General features: G+C 40.5%; 1 protein-coding gene across 1 annotated transcript in view; it reads left to right on the plus strand.

The window, feature by feature from the left end:
• The window catches only part of TECTA (tectorin alpha), a 143,322-nt gene that overhangs the window by 80,264 nt on the left and 44,813 nt on the right, over nt 1–18,245 (plus strand). The window contains exons 10-12 of the mRNA XM_068241002.1: nt 4,883–5,456; nt 9,028–9,629; nt 15,984–16,545. Of these exons, the coding sequence (XP_068097103.1) occupies nt 4,883–5,456; nt 9,028–9,629; nt 15,984–16,545 (1,738 nt within the window). The remainder of the gene's footprint in view (nt 1–4,882; nt 5,457–9,027; nt 9,630–15,983; nt 16,546–18,245) is intronic.

Here is an 18,245-nt window from a genome sequence, read left to right on the forward strand (position 1 = left end):
ACAGTACCTGTGTGTTTGACAGCTGCACATTTGTAATACCAATCACTGCATACCTACCTGTTCAGGGCACCTACCTACCTACCTACCTATGTGACCGCAAGCAGTGTTATATACCAGTCACTGCACCTGTTCACGGTACCTGTGTGTGTGACAGCTGCACATTTGTAATACCAATCACTGCATACCCACCTGTTCAGTGCACCTACCTACCTATGTGAGTGCACGCAGTGTTATATACTAGTCAGTTGCTGCACCTGTTCACGGTACCTGTGTGTGTGACAGCTGCACATTGTATTGATACCAGTCACTGCATACCTGTTCACTGCACCTGTGTGACTGCACATTGTATTAGTCAAGTCAGTGCATACCTTTCACTTCATCCCCCAAATATGGGCAAAACAGGCAGAGGCAGGCCACCCGGCAGGTCTGTTCGAGGTCGTGCTGTCATGATTTTGTGTGGCCTTGGACCAAAGTCTAGTGTTCATAAGGTGCGTGCCATCAACCTCCAAGATTGTCAGGACGTAGTTGACTATTTAACACAGAACACCTCATCTTCCTCAGCTTCCGCATGGAACCGTGACATATCTTCCTCCTCCTGCTGTGATTCGGGTACCCCACTTAACACTGAGTCAGCCGCCACCACCAAAGTGCTATCACCTCAGGGCTCAACGGTGTGGAATTTTTTGTGTGTGTCTGCCTCAGATGAGAGGAATGCCATCTGTACTCTCTGCCACCAAAAATTGAGCCGTGGAAAGACCAAGACCCGCGCAGGGACAACTTCCTTACGAAGGCACATGGTGACAATGCACAAACTGCAATGGGATGACCACCTGAGGAAAAGAAGCACACAAAAGCAAAGCCACACACCGCAGTGGAAGATATCCCTAATTTTTCTGCCTGCACTGCAGCTGCAACAACAAAACAAAAGGCATGTACATGTGTCAATTCCCCTTTGTGATCATTACCTTGCCGTGGTGAAGGGACTTGCGTATCACAATGAAGCAATGACAGACAGCTATATTATTCCCGGGGGGGGGGGGGGAGCGGGGGGGAGGTCACACCCAAGATAATAAAGTTATTGCTTCTTTGTGAACAAACCAAATTCAATCAGCTGGACAGTCACTGTTCTGTCATTGAGCTACCTCAGCCCGGCGACCATATGGGCTGGAAAGCCGCCATCACCTGCACTCTCGTCATGGTGTGCACCAGTCCAGCACGGCCCTCACTACACAAACAACTGTTTGCAGTCACTGCATACCTTTCACTGCATCTGTGACTGCACATTGTATTATACCTGGCAGTCAGTGCATACCTTTCACTTGAATGGATGGCAGACTTGCCCTCCATAACAGATTCTTGTTAAAGGATTTAAAGTTGCTTCGTCTCATATACAGCAGGGCCTCGAAAGTCCTCCTGTATTGTTATTTTTTATCAATACCTCCCAGAGTCGGGACTTGCATGCCATACCTGCGGCCTCCCTTGGATTTGTGGTGGTACCCGTTCCTGCTCCTTTGCCAACAGCGTGCCTGCTGCCTTCCTTGGATGTGTGGCGGTGGTAGCCATTTCTCAGGCCCCCACTCCGGACTGGAATTGAACCCTGATTCCCGAACCATTACCCGTGGTCACCATGGTTCTGAGAAAGTAATATGGAAACTTGTTTATCAGTCACACAGTTGAATGAATGGCAGACTTGCTCTCCATAACAGATTCTCACTAAAGGTACTGAACAGCAAGCAGAACAAGTATTTAAAAAAATTGATGTAAGCTTTAACAGTGGTAGAGAAAGAACCATTGAAAGTTGATAAGGCAGTCAGACATTACCTGACATCACTAAGTGAGGAAGAGCAATCTCGCCAAGGTGCGCAGTAGTCCAGCACAGCGGTCACTACACAAACAGCTGTTTGCGGTGCGTTACGCAGTGAGTTTGGTGTGTCAGTGTGTGAAGCAGTCCACTAATTACACTCCCTGATTTATGTATGCACATACAAGATGTTTAAAGCACTTTAGGCCTCCAATTTAGCATGTAATGTGATTTCTGCCCTGAAAACGCTGCTGTGCATCAAATCCAGATTTTTCCCCGGGACTTTGGTGTGTATCCCACTCCCCCATGCAAAAACTCAGATGTTAGACCCCTTGAAACATCTTTTCCATCACTTTTGTGGCCAGCATAAATGTTTCTAATTTTCGAAGTTCGCCTCCCCATTGAAATTCGAGCGAACCAAACTTTTTGCGGAGGTTCATGTTCGAGGTTCGAGCCATCTCTAAAAGGGGACCTGAACTCAGAACTTCCTCTCTGCTCTAAAAGATAAGCAACAGCATAATAACCTTTAAAGAAAAACATTTCTTTGTTAAAGCTCATACAATAAATCTGCAGTTTGTCTACTTCTTGCTTTCATGGAAGTGGACATATTGCTAACATTTTGTGTTTACCTATTAGATCTCTGCTGTGGCAGTCAGCTGACACAGCTGAGGGATCAAATTACAACTAGTGCTTAGTCGAACATGAGGATGAATTCGCAGGCTAAACTCTCTAAATACAAACAGGGTGCATTTCTCTAAGCTATCCTTCTGTCCTGTGCAAAAGTTCAGGTCCACTTTAAGGGTTAAGATCCCAGGGCTCTAAATTACTCAGCAGTTGGATTGATGTAGGACTGTAGTGTTAGTCTCAATGAAAACTAGTTAGAGGTCATAGAACTCATGCTTTGCTGAGGAAAAAAAAACAGAAAGTTCAGTAGTTCATTGATTGTCTGTATGGGAGCTGTATAAACTTTAAAAACTTGCTTTTTTGACCTGATACAGCTAAAATGTTAAACATTTAAAATCAAAATAAGATTATGCAATTCCATGAAAGGCATATTTAGAAATAGGACTATAGATAGAAATGTTTATCTTATTATTTTATTCTCACCACTGGGTTCCTTTCAGTATGAATTTCTGTTGTTTATCTTCCTACTTTCTTCTTTCTATTATTCCCAATTTAACATATACTGTATATCATCATACACTATAAAAAATGCATACAATTTAAATGACATCACATTCTTCCACAATACAGAAAAAAAAGCAGATGATTATACGCAGATTTGGTTGGACAGATTAAGTCGTAGTAAAATCAGCAGTGTTGAATCTGTCTTTCTGTGGTCCACTGCGGGAATGTTGTACAATATACTGTAAGCTCTACAAACATATAGAGGGTTCTAACTGGGTTTTGTGATCTTTGGGGTATTGTGTCTGTTATGGGGTAGCAGTGAGATGGACAATAAGAGGATACTAAGTGAAACAGTTCAGAATTTCTCAGCAAAAATCGGAGTACCGCAGTAATTTTAGACCAATCACGAGATTCCGTTTTTCTGATTTCTGATTTTTTTCATAATTTTTTTTGTATTCTCTGATGCAAAAAATTAGAAATTAAATACTCCTTGGCAATTGGAAAATCAGAGATAAAAAATCAGAAAATTGAAAATCGGAAAAATGGAAAATCGAAAAATGGCATTGATGGAAATCAGAGTTTCCCCAGAATCAGAAATGGGCATTTCCGACCATCACGATAAGAAATATAATTTGGTCCTTTGAAGGGTGAAATATATTATTTAGAGCAAATGCTGAAAGATCCACTTACATCTACAGTATTTTATTCTACAGGTAGTCCTCGAGTTACAAACGCCCAACATACGAACGACCCGCCGATATGAACGGCCTGATCTCGTCGCGATTACGTCATTTCCGCATGGGGAAGTTTGAAGAAATGGCTTCAAACTTCCCCCGAGTGCCGGCGCATGTCCCAGCAGCAGCACCAGCAGTGTTGGACTCACCTCTGAACCGAGTCCAATGCTGTCTGTTGTCCACTCTCTGCCTTCTTCTCCCATTAGCCGCGTACAGCTACCGATAGATGCAGCATCCATTCGCTTCCTGTATGTCATGTGACATACTGGAAGCGAATGGATGCTGCATCTAGCGGTGCTGTATGCTGCTACTGGAAGGCGAAGAGCGGAGGACAGACAGCGTTGGACTCGGGCTGGAAGGTGAGTCCATAGGGAGAGCAAGGGGAAAGAGGCTTTGGGGGGTAAAAACGGAGGCACTGGGGGGTACAAACGGAGGCACAGGGGGGTAAAAAAGGAGGCACAGGGGGTTAAAAATGGAGGCACAGGGGGTACAGAGGCACAGATGGTAATAAATGGCACAGGGGGGGTACAGAGGCACAGATGGTACAAAATGGTACAGGGGGGTACAGAAGCACAGATGGTACAAAATGGCCCAGGGGGGTACAAATGGAGACACAGGGGGGTACAGAGGGTAAAAATGGAGGCACAGGGGAACGAACAGAGGGGGTTCAAACAGAGCTGGAGACATAGAGGTGCACAGAGGGGGGACAAATGAGCACAGAGGGAGAACAAAGGCACTGAAGGGGGCAATCAGGCACTGGGGAAGACAGAGAGGCACATAGGAGGACACTGGAGCCAAAGGGGGACACATAGGAGGCATAGGGGACAGAGGTAGCACAGCGTTCCGACCGGATTCTGGTTTAGAATGAACTTACAGTCCCTATCTCGTTCGTTAACCGAGGACTACCTGTAGATTGTAACACTAAAAATGTGGACAAAGCTAAGGTGATGATGAAAACTTATGCAATTTAGTAAAAAAAACAGTGTTGGAGAGTAACCCATACCTGTCATCAGGAATTAATGTTGATATTCTGATTTAATAGTTCATTTTGCCACTTTTAGCTGCTGAAAGCTATTATTGATTACTATACAACATTCCTCTTTATACTGGTGATATAATGCCAAAGTGGATTTTAATTCATTCCATGTGTATACATATAGAGGCCTTTTTGTGCATTTTCTTTTTTAGACTTATACATGCAACCATTTGTATATTTTAGATCAATGGATTTCAAGTTGAACTTCCCTTTTACCTTCCCACGGGTGAGCTGGAAATGTTTCGGAGCAGAAATGCAACAGTCATTGAATCTGAAGGACTTGTTAGAATATCATATTCAGACCAAGGCCTGCTTCATATCACTCTTTCTACATTATATTACAACTGCACAGGAGGTCTATGTGGTTACTTCAATGGAAACAGTGAAGATGAGTTTTGTTTCCCAAATGGCAAGTGCACAGACAATGTAGCTATATTCTTGGAGAGTTGGACTACTTTTGATGAGATCTGCAATGGAGAATGTGGGGACCTGCTTAAAGCCTGCAATAATGACTCTGAACTACTAAAGTATTATAAAAGTCGATCCAAATGTGGAATTATTAATGATCCAAGCAACAGTTCTTTTTTGGACTGTCATGCTGTGGTTAATGTTTCTGCTTACTATAGGACATGTCTTTTTCGTTTGTGCCAAAGTGGAGGTAACCAAACAGAGCTTTGTGACTCCGTTAGTCGTTATGCTATGGCGTGCCAAAATGCTGCTGTCGATGTTGGTCAGTGGAGGAGCAGAAATTTCTGCCGTAAGTTTACATTTTGTTTGATTTACTTGAACAAATATTGGTACTGATTCTGATCATCTCCAGTAGAGACATCATAAGTTATTGAAAGAACCTGGAGTAAATTTATTTAAAGAAAAATTGACTTTGCATGGTTAGTAGTAAGAAGAATAGCTTATTGGTAGTGTTGATGTTCGAATTTGGGACTGCCTGGTTTGGAACCCGAACAGCTGCATTCAGCACCATTTCAGCACCGGACAGCAGGATGGGTGTGTTTTATTTAGCTCTGATAGTACTGACTCCAAGCTGGAAGGGCAAAGTATCAAAGCTAAATGGAATGCCCCCAGTCCTGCTGTCCTGTGCTGAAATAGTGCTGAATGTTCTGGCACCAGAACCACATGGTCCTGAATTCAAACAACAACACTACTTATTGCCACTCCTAGTAAATACTCATTGACTAAAATTGTTTCCACAAAAAAAAAGAAGAAGTTGAAGGAAACAAGAGGAAATACCAATTTAACATTGTTATCACAAGAGAAACTCATCTCCAACATATCTTAAACTTACTTTACTTCTGCACAGAATCCTAGAGAAAATGATCACATGGTAAGGCCGTGCCAGAGAGGCAAAATGCTATCCAAGGCTTAAAAATGTTTTGTCTTTTCTTTCAAATGTACCTGACCCTCAAATAAAATACATAAACAGTAACGTAGCATTACATACAGTCTTACTTACCAATCTCTCATACCTGCTTAGTAAAATAACCTTGAAGGGAGCCTTGGAGAGTCCACCACATGCAAGGGTCTCAAAAGATTTAGTAAAACTAGTTTCATCCTTTCTATGATGACACCAAGCTACAACCTCTGCATTGGTGCATAAGCTGGAGAATGAAGCGAGACTCAGACACCAGGGCCCATATGCAATTCACCTTTTCTTCTGAGTTATCTCCTAGGAGATAATTTTCCTCTTCTCTTTAAACTAACTTTTCTGCATTTTACAATTGAAATGTGATATCAAAATAATTTTGAGTATTTTCTTGCATGGTGGTGTCTTAAAGGGCATTTTTGACAAGTTGTGAAAATACCACTTCGTAGAAAACTCAGGATAAAAGGAGAATTTCATATGGCCCCAGGAATTCATAATCATCTGAACCCAAAAATACAGTTTGTATCAATGGAAATTAGAACAGTGGACAATTACTTTATGATCGTCTAATATTTTCCATCCTGCCTGATCGGGTAAATTCAATTTGATAAGATATCATCTGATTTCCATAGATCAAGCATTACAGAACATAATCAATTCTCCCCAATCCGATAAGATGATTGAATTGAATAGTTAATTTTACAGGAAAATGCGCTTTGCTATCCGCCTCCATCTGCACAGTATGACTTTTTCATGTCATCCTGCTTTAGTGCTGGTCTTTCAGTGGTACTCTGTTTCTTCACTTTAAGATAGGCTATGCTTACTCTAGATATTATCGGATACCAGTGATAGGGACAGTGACTAGAAAGGGAGTATACTGATTTTACCAAAATGTTGGATATGCTCGACTATATGGGCTGAGGGCTCCACAGATGCTCAACAAGAAGAGTAAAGTACTTGTGGGCAATTTATATTTTCTCACATATTTGCAAAGGGAGTGAAAAGTATGCATGTGAGGAAAAAATATGAGTTTGTGAGAATTGTGTCTACGAAATTACGTCTAGGAAGTTTTGAAGAGGGATAAAGGACTTTCCATCACCCCTTGCAAGGTTGCTGCTCCCGATTTTAAAAGCCTTGTGATTAGAATTAGTCAGGAAGTGGAGTACTATGTTTGTGGGCATTGCCTTCCCAGTCACGCAGCATGCATGGTGGTTAAGAGTGTAATAAGGCTAGAGAGGGAAGGTACTGTTGTTTTTTCTTATTGTTTTTTTACTTTTGCTTCTGTGTTTTTTGACATGCAACGTGAACTGTATGGACAAGCTCAGCTGTGTTAGTGCAAGCCTCTATAATTCTTTTTTTCTTTTTGCTTGAGAATTAATTCATCTCCAGTTCTGTTGTTATCTCCACTTTACTCCATTCAATGGGGCAGAGCATGTTATAGGTGGCTGATAAAGCTTCAAATCTTGCAATCCACCCACTTGGCTCCCCTCTTCAGTTGCTGCCTCCCGTGTATCTTCAGTCTCCTCCATTCCTGTCACTGCGTATTCTTGGTCTTTTCTCTGCTGTCTGTTCTACCCTTGTTCTGGATACTTTCCCTTCTTCTGATACACCTTCAGATCCAGAGAGAGGCCAGAACATTAAGCAGCAGAGATGAGACTCAGAGGACAAGTCATATTTGACCTGAGGTATTTTTTTTCTGCCAAATAACCTCTGTTTATATTTGAGTACATATGGTAAACAAGACTTAAATTGCATATGTATTTCAAGAACTCAATCCTGACCTGAACCGATAACTATATGTACTTGTAACTGTGCAGAAATGCATATGCTTTCAGATCATAATGCAAAAAATAGACATACAGAATGGACAATTGATTTTGAAGTTTAAAAAGGAAAAAACGGGATATCTGTAACCATATATAAGGTGCCCGTCTCACCCATAAATGTATTTTAGAGAAAAAAAGTGGATTTGGGGAGTACTAGAGCAATATATAATTCAAATGGCTTTATTAAAGATTCAGTAGCAAAAAAGATCACGCATACATATCATATAAAAAACCCCCTATTAAAACCTACGTACGTGCTGTGTGACGCCGATTCAGGAAGCTACCTTCGTAGCGTCCCCCGTGCCTCCGCATCCTTCCTCTCCTTCCAACCGGCAAAACACACGGAGATGAAAGTTTAAAGAACCACTCCCATAGCCGATAACCAAAGGGAACCAAGCGGACATCATATAACTGGTAACGGTGGTCGAGAAACCCAATTGCAGGGTACCCCACCATGATGTACTCCAGCAGAAGGGTCGCCTGAGGTTACGTGAGTTACACTTGATAAAGCCAGCAATAGGATTGAGGTTAGACCCAATGCGAGTCTGTAATGGATGCGTACATGTGTAAGGCATAGAGGCTTGCTATATTCCGCAAACGGGGTGACAGAGGTGATAACTGCTTACTGGATTCCTGGCTGTTGCTACTGAAGTTTACCTTATATATGGGCCTGAAGATTAATGTGTATACACAAATTGGTTCTTATTAATAGGAGTGCACTCCAATTAGGACTAATATGGCCACAACAATAGGTGCTTCTGTTAGGTTTTAATAGGGGGGGTTTTATATGATATGTATGCGTGATCTTTTTTGCTACTGAATCTTTAATAAAGCCATTTGAATTATATATTGCTCTAGTGCTCCCCAAATCCACTTTTTTTCTCAATTGATTTTCAACCCAGCTTTGTAAGTACAACAACCTTCAATTGATCATTTATTGTGTATCTCTCAAAAACGTACTACACCATCAGGGCTCCCAATGTCTCAATGTTTACTTTTCAAAGTCTGCCCTTGCCCCCTCTAAAGTATAAATGTGGGAAGTTCTTGTTCAGAGAACTTGTTTTAGAAATGTTTTATGTTACTGTATCAGTGAATTCACAACACTGTTTTCTATACTGTTCCAGCTCTCATGTGTCCAGAAAACAGTCACTTCGATGAATGCATCACTTGTATAGAAACTTGTGAAACACTCGCCTCTGGCCCAGTCTGCCCTGATGGTTGCTCTGAAGGATGCCAGTGTGACGAGGGCTTTGCCTTACAGGGGACTCGTTGTATTCCAAAGAGTGAATGTGGTTGTAATTTTGAAGGCCACCAGGTTTCAACTAATGAGACTTTTTGGACCGATTTGGACTGTAAGTCTCTTTGTTTCTGTAATGGGACAGACAACAGTGTTTACTGTGAAAATAGTCCATGTAAGGATGAAGAATACTGCATGGAGGACAATGGGCTGTTTTACTGTCAGCCCCGCACAGATGCATCATGCATTGTCTCAGGATATGGACATTACCTTACATTTGATGGACTTCCATTTGATTTTCAAAGCAGCTGTTCCTTAATTCTTTGCACTACAGTTACTAACTCCAAAGCGGACACCATCCCAAGATTTACAGTTACTGCTAAAAATGAAGACAGAGATGCTTCTCTTGCATTATGGGTGAAGCAAGTGGAAGTAGAAGTTTACAATTATAATATTGTAGTTTATCGAGCATACAAACACACTGTTCTGGTAAGTGAGCTTAAGTTCAGTTTTACTGCTTTCATCAGCCACTAATTTCAAGTAGAAACTCAAGTCTTTGAATGATACAGTATGATTTGGAGTAGAGCGATCATATCTGCAGCACACCTTTTCTACAACGGGACTTCAGGGAGCTCCAGCACCTCCTATGACTCATGTGGTGGTAGAATTGCGGATGTGTATTCTGCTCTTATAATTTTCCAGGCTTTCTATTAATGCATAGACTAGACTATGGCCACATGGAACAAAGGTGAGCCTGTTGTCTGCTTGCATGTGAGAGCCTCAAGGCTTGGAAGACCACCTAATATTTAAATATGTCTCGAACTGCTCAGCCAACCTGCATTACACAGCTTCTCTATTGACATAACTATTATTACTACATTTAATTTAATTGCCAGACCCTATGCGTACATTTAAGAGTGTGGCAAGGTAAAATAGACACAAGATATTGGTGATAGTAAAATATTGGTCATTTTTCAGATATTCCACTATTACCTGTTGGCGATACTGTAGTAGAATATCAGTAGTGTTACCAATATTTTACTTTCGCCTATCTCATCCTATTGTCACACTAACCTTCCCTGCATCTATGCCTAACACTAACCTACCCTCATCTATGACTAACGCTAACATCCCATCTGCACCTACCGGTATCCCTGCCTGTAATGGATCCCTGTAATGGATACAATAGCTGACATGATGCTCCACCACTGTCCTCGTAGGTGTTTTATTCTTTTCACACTTCTACTACATGGTGGAAGAACTCTATAGTGAATAAATTAGCCGCTATGATTCTCAGCACCACCACTAGAATTATTGGTCTCAATTCACTAAGCAGTTTAGACTAGTCTACTAATGGTTTTAATCTACTGATGGTTTGGTGTAAACTAGCATTCAGTCGCATCAAAAGGGAATTCACTAATAATTACCAAATGTTTAAGACCTGTTTTTAGACCTGGTCTAAAACATTAATTAATTAGGTCTAATTACCATACAAGGTCTAAAGATACGAGTAGCTATGACTGACATCCTTCTCCTCTGATGAGCTCTCCTCTGGATACAATTAAACTCCTGCATAATTAACTCAAAAAGCTCCATCCTCACGTCTAAAATACCTCACAGAAGTACTTTTCTGACAGAAATCAGCTGGTCTAATCTCTGTCAGAAAAAGTGGGCGTGGTTACTCCTTGTTTGCCTTTGTGAATTGTGTAATTACTGAATATTTTAGACCAGGGCTAAAACAGGTCTAAAACATTTGGTAATTATTAATGAATTCCCTTTTGATGCAACTGATTTACACCAAACCATCAGTAGTCTAAAACCATCAGTAGACTAGTCTAAACTGCTTAGTGAATTGAGGCCAGCACCCAAATTACCAGCAGTAGCCGGTAATTTAGAATTTTAACATGGGCACCTATGCTATAATTGTGTCAAACTATACCTTTGACACAATTACTTTTTTTGCGGAGTATAAGTAGTCTTACGAAGGAGTGCATCACATTTTTCAACTTGTTTTCATGGTAAAATTGGTGATTTTGTGTTATGGTTCTCCTAATCTAGAGGTTTTTTGTATGTTTTGAGAAGGTTCAACGTCACTTAACTAACTGTGATTCTACTAGAGTTTTGTCTGTTTTCATTTCTGTAGTTGGATGTCTCTTTTTTATCTTTGTCTTTAATTTTTTGCAATTTTATAATTTATTAAAAAAAAATACTAAAAGGTGTTTTTTTAATATTTGCATGAAGAAGGATACAAAGCAGAAGCACAACCTTCTCCTCCAACTCTTATACCAGGTCCCATATGCAATTCACTTTTTCACCTGCATTTTCTCCTAGGAGATAATTTTTTATCCTCTATTTAGAATAACTTTTCAGCACTTTGCAATTGAAAAAGTACCAACAATTAGGTGAAATGGTACTATAAAAACTATTTTAAGTATTTTCTTGCTTGATGGTGATTTAAAAGGCATTTTATTGACAAGTTTGAAAACATCACTTAGGAGAGGACACAGGAGAAAAATGTAATTGCATATGGCCCCAGGTCCCATATGCAATTAACATTTTTTTTTCTCCTAAGTTTTCTTCTAAGTCATATTTTTACACCTTGTCAATAAAATACCCTTTAAACCACCAGCAAGCAAGACAATACTCAAGATTATTTTAAGGTACTTTTTTTCAACTGCTTTTCCTTTTTGCAAAGTGCTAAAAAGTTATTTTAAAAGGAAGTTGTAAAATTATCTCCTAAGAGAAAATGCAGGATAAAAAGTTAATTGCATTGCCCAATGTATACTGCCTATGTTTTCCTCTTTTTTTATAAACTAGCTAGTGTTAGCATCCTTGTTGCACTGCAGAGTGACAAGCAGGTCCATTGTGATGTTGTTGAAAAATGAACGAAAGAGCGAAAGCAGCAATGGTGATGGATCTCACCTCCACCAGTAGAGGGTTAGCACGCATGCATATTTCAACAATTGCCCTGTTATCTCACTGGAATATAACCACCAGAGTGTCAGAGCAAAGGCTAGTAAGGTCTCGGCCTACTCTACTTATTCTTTTAGCATTGCTCCCGTCCCTCTGCATCATCTGTCTCTGCTGCTACTGCCTCCCAGTAATAGGAACAAGCCTCCAGCACAGCTGGAGGTGGCATCTGTGCAAGTCATCCTCCTCTCTTACATCCCATACACTAACACTCTGCTTTGCCTTTCTTCTAGCAGTCCTTGTTTGCCCAGGGTCTGGAGATCAATTTTCTCCAAACCGCATGTGCAGATGCTCAATGGGCACCTGTAAGGTCTGCTTCACACTGGCAATCGCTAAACGCAAATGCAATCGCCTAGCGATTTTGTGAATTTTTTTCTAACGCTTTTCTAGCGCTTTCAGGGCAATTTTGTGTCCAGTACAAAAGTCATTTTTGAGCAATTTCAGAGTCTAGCAATCAGCCAATGATTGGTGGGTAGTAGTTTTTATTTGAAAAATGATGGGAAAACGCTCAAAAATCACTGCACTAAAAAAATAAAAAGTGATTTTGAAGCTATTATATACTTATAATGGAAGCGCTATCGCTTTAAAAAACACAAATCGCTTAAATGAGAACAGAAGCTGTGCCAGAGATCCGAAACGCTGCTAAAATCGCTAGAAAAGCGCCCAGTGTGAACCTAAAGGTTGCTAAGGTTGGAGCTCCTGCTATATTCATATTGTGCTTGCAGTGTTTCCAGATGGCAAATCCCCAGTTACTACTTCTCTGGCAGGAAGGCTATCCCTCCTTTGTTCCTCTTGCTTGACCAAGTTTTTGGCAATGTGCTGCAAACAACAGAAACAGAATGCGTCGACAGGGACAAAATATTTATTTTCCTGCCCATTGGGTTGCTTAAAAAGTACCTAAATTATAAATGACAGTTTGCTTTAATCCTAATTAGATGCAAAGATATACTAAATCAAACATAATAAAGTGTGATTTTCTCCTCCCCCACCCCCAGGGTGCATTTCCCGCGTAGGATCTTAAAATCCCTGTCCCCGTCTTGTTTTTCTTTCCTAACCATGGGTGCAAACGATGCTGGGGATTGATGTCATGACTCCACCCCCTCATATCGTGCTCCCATCCTGCACCCACTGTGAAAAGATACAATCTAATCCAGGCAGGCAGGCAGTCAAACATCTGGGATAGGTATCATAGCAGACATGATACGACAGGCTACAGCTGTTTTGCTGTGTCTCCTCTCTCCTACACACTGTGAAAAAATATGTAATTTGATCCTGGCAGGTAGAGGTCAGGGGAGGGAGGGGCAGGGGTTTTGGACACCAGGCTGGAGGGAAGGACAAAATTATGAGGGTGTAGTTGCAAGGCATTAGCACGAGGAGAAAGATGGAGGTACTACTACAGATATAAATATGAGTCTGTTCTATCCACTACAATGTATCAGATAAACTTGATATGTTCATCTAACTGTACACAGTACATAGACTAAATATGTGCATCGCCATTTTTGACCAGAGGCAGTCTTTCACCACAGGTTTATCATCCCTCCCCCCCCCCCCCCCCCAGTGACTAGGCGATTGTTTACAATTCAGCACTACGCAACTTTAACAGTTAATTGCATGGCCATATAACTTACCACCCAGATGAATCTTATTTTTTTTTAAAGCCTATTTCCTTTGACCCCCCTCCCCCCCAAATTGTCCCTAGACTGCGATCCAGAGGATAGGAGTATCTACATGGCATAGGAATATGACAGGGATTGGATTGTGAGCCCATCCGAGGGACAGTTAAGTGACATGGCTGTCACTTGAACAGCGCTGCAGGAGATCGCAGCGCTGTTTACATTCATTTTGGCCATTTATTTGAACAACACAGCCTGACGGCTGTGTTGACTACAATACAGTAATTTGTGCATGTGCTACAGTGTGCTTTTATGTGCGTAGGAAGTTACATGTACTCAAGGTGCAATGGGTCATGAAGGAGAGCTTAACTTTATATATATTCTTATAACTTTACCCATTGACTTAAAAAAATGTTGTTGTTTTTTTGTTTTCCTGCTCCACTCTGTTAAGGAGACAAATGCTGTCAGGTAAGTTATGAGCAATGTTAAACTCACTTAAAATGTATAAAGGTAGACTTAAAATGTGCAGATGAAATGCCGCTCTATCCACCTAACAGTGAATTACCACCATTCCACAAAATCTCCACAGGTACTCCCCAATTTCTCTTGAGACTATAGCAATGAGGTTTTCAGCTGAGTACTAATGTATTTTGGAGCATGGCCTCAACATCATAAGTGATCTAACCTCCTTCAGTCACTCCTGGGAGGAAGCAGGGCACGCATGTCACTTACCCCTTCCCTTGCTGCCTGTCCATTGGAGGAGGGGATGGATGTTATAACCATTTACCTCTCTTGCCTTCTTTAAGTAGGAGGCTATGAGATGGGGAGCGGAGGTGACATGGTTGGGGATGTTGCATTGTGGAATCAGTGCCAGGGTTTCTGGATGCACCTCAGGGGACACAGCAAGCATGTTACTCCACGTCCCACTAGTTGTCCTATGGATGTGAGGCATGGTCCAAGGGTTGTCACACATTCCATACTAAGCTAAGACAGACAGCAGGAAGAGAAATGTTGTCCACTTAAAATGTAAGGTGGACAGAAATTCCATATCAGTCCATGGAGTCCACCATAATATTAAAGAACCAGAAGTGGGGCTTGAAAGGTCAAACAGAGGACATTTTTCTTGACAGCTTATTGCTTCTCCCTGACGTGTATTAAATCAGAACTGAGCTAATAAAATGCACTGTTTTAGTCTTAAGAAAACATAAAGGGTAAAGTACACATCAGGTAAGACTGAAAATCTGTCGACTTTCCATGCAAAACATTGTTGTTTTAAAGGATGCCCAAGATGACATGTGACATGATGAAATAGACATGTGTACGTACAGTGCTAAGTGTACAAATAACTAGGCAGTGTTCTTTTTTTTCTTTTTCTGCCTGAAAGAATTAACATTTAGTAATTTAAAGTGACTGTTTCTCTTAAAGGACATCCAAGGTGAAAATAAACTAATGAGAAAAACAATTGTATCTATCCTCCTTCTCCTAAAATGACTTTTTATATATCCCACAGTTTTATTTTATATCTAAATTTAGTTTTTCAGTTTTTATTGTTTCACTGTCTCTGCTCAATGACACCTTCATTGAAGTATGCTAGAGCTCCAGGAAGCCACTTATTGACAGAAAAGTATTTTATGGCTGTAAATACTTATCAGTGAGGGTTATGCTACAGTCTGACCCGATCCCGACCCAGATAAAAACTGTCACTTGCATACCTGATATTTAACTCTTTCAGGCATAGAAAGAAAAAAAGCAACACAGCCTAGTTATTTGTGTGGTTGGCACTATACACACACATGTCTATTTCATCATGTCACATGTCACCTCGGTTGTCCTTTAAGTCAGGACTTAGACTATAGCATAACCCTCCCTGATAATGAATTACAGCCATAAAACTCTTCCCTTTATGAGAGCAGGGGATAGACAACAAAGATCAATAGTTCAGATATTTTAGCTTCTGGAACACTGAAAGACTGGGTCAGCATATGAGACAATGCAACATTAAACATTATTTTCCTAGCAGAAACACAGAAAATAAAACTGCAGGATTCTAAAAAAAGGTCATTTTTAGGAGTAGGGGCATAGATGCAATTGTTTATCTCATCAGTTTATTTTCACCTCAGGTTTCCTTTAAGTGTTCTTTTGCCATGCACTGAAGGAGTACAGCTTTCTTTGTCTAAAGTCATAGCCCGAAAGGCCATGTCATTGTATTTGCAATGTTCTGTGTTGCAGTAGATGATATATGCTTTTCTCTTGTCAGGTAAATAATGAAAGACTCTATTTGCCGCTAAAGTTGGGACATGGCAAGGTTAATATTTTTGCTTTTGGCTTTCATATTGTTATTGAAACAGACTTTGGCTTAAAGGTGGTCTACGACTGGAAGACATTCCTCTCTGTAACAATTCCTCGCTTCATGCAAAACAGCACGTATGGTCTGTGTGGAAGGTACAATGGAAATATGGACGATGACCTGCAGACCTCTAGTGGCTTCATAAGCATGAATGTCAATGAGTTTGGTCACAGCTGGGTAAAGCGGGACACATTCTGTCAGGTTGGCTGTGGTGACAGATGTCCAACCTGTACAAAAGTGGATGGCTTTTGGAAAGCCCAGCAGCTTTGCAGCTTTATTCCCAACCGGAGTGGTGTGTTTGCCAAGTGCCACAGCAAAGTGAATCCAAGATTTTTCTTCAAGAATTGCTTGTTTGACTCGTGCATTGATGGAGGTGCTGTTCAGACTGCTTGTAGCTGGCTACAGAACTACGCGAGTACTTGTCAAACTCAAGGAATTGCTGTGACCGGCTGGAGAAATCATACATCCTGCTGTAGGTTTCAGTCAATTGCCACTTCAAATTTGATGATTTATGTTTTAGCAAGTTTAGGGACAGGACTTAATGAACAGTCACATGTGACATGAAGTAAAGTGTCCTCATCCTATCTCTTCCTTCTCTTTGCTAATGTCCTCTTAAGGTTCAGTCTTTAGCCCACTGGTTTTCTCTCTCTCCACCTCTGGCAAATCCTCCTCATACTTGCAAGGCACCGTGGCTATTGCTGATGGGCACAAAAGCCTTCTGGACATCTCTTTGCCTAGTGAGAATGTCTGGCAATTGGAAGGGAGGGGGTTAACCATTGTATACCTTCTCCAATAATGAAACAAGCATATATCCACATTATACAATTTACAACTCCTAATGTTTTACACACTTAGTTAAAAAATACAGACTCTAGTTTTAAAAATAAATGTTAAGTCATGTAATATTCCCTTGAAGCTTTAGGGGGTTCAATCCAGGATTATTGTCTATTGCCTTTGCTGTTATGTTTGAAAGGTCCCCATGGCTTGATTGAAGAGTGGTAGTTTCCAGTTTTGGGGATTTGCTTGAAGTCTCTTTTAATATTGATGGAAGAGCTACACAGCCCTTTGTTTTTTTGTTTTCAATGTTGTGACAAATTACCTGAATAACCACATATTTTTATCCATGTGACGGGGATCTGTCAGTGTTTATGTATGGTCAATATTGTCACTAATTTATATATGTAGAGCCAGGATTCCTATTAGTTTGTCGCCAGATTACAAGGGACCCAATGGTCTTCACTTGAAATTTCAATTTCAGTCAATACAAAAAGAGGTTTCAAGCAACTTCTGACAACCAGAATGTTGCTCTTCATTCAAGCTAAGAGGTTACTTCAAGTAAGTATAGGAGGGAGAGGGATCCTAGACTTAAAAATCTTGGACATTTTCTAATTCAAAAAAGATTTCAGAACACTGATAGATTTAAACACTTATATTAAAGGAGGTGTATGCACATTTTTAAATGTAAACATTTGAAATGGGTGGTTTTATTGCTTTTAATACTGAGGTTAATGGATAAGGAGTCTGAAATAAAATGTTGTACCCAATGACCCAGGAGTGAGACATTAGCTGCTGACTCCGTTATTTATTTTAGATTTTCAGTGACCGTTTACTTCTGTTTCCTGATAGTAACTCTCTTCCCATTCAGAATGTGTAACAGATTATTCTTCAGTCTCTCACTGGTACATCTGCAAGTCCCTCTGCATAAGTGAGTCATTCTCACTGATGAGCTTTGTTTCCTTTCTGGTCAGTTTAGTCAGTTGTTTCATTATGCTGCTATATGTGGTACCTTCCATTTTAACCACTTAATCCTATCTGGACGAGAGTCGTGCTAGTCTATCTGGACATGCAGGTCACTCGTTCACAGTGGGAATTTCATGGAGGTGATTGGTGAAGGGTAACATGAGTTCCCACAGCCAATCACAGTGCCTATGAATTAATAAACATGCCTCCAATAACGAGGCATGTTGATTCATATAAAATGTGTAGTAAAAAAATATTAAACTCTTCCTGGTAACTTCCAGGATAGTGTATAGTGACATCTAGTAGCCAAAAAGTAAATATAAATAAATGTAATTTTTATTAAATCGTATTAATCATTAAAACGTAACATATACAGGATCTTCTAAAAAAATTAGAATATTGTGATAAAATTATTATTTTCTGTAATGTACT

Source organism: Hyperolius riggenbachi, chromosome 6, assembly GCF_040937935.1.
Source record: "Hyperolius riggenbachi isolate aHypRig1 chromosome 6, aHypRig1.pri, whole genome shotgun sequence".
Classification (NCBI taxonomy): Eukaryota; Metazoa; Chordata; class Amphibia; order Anura; family Hyperoliidae; genus Hyperolius; species Hyperolius riggenbachi.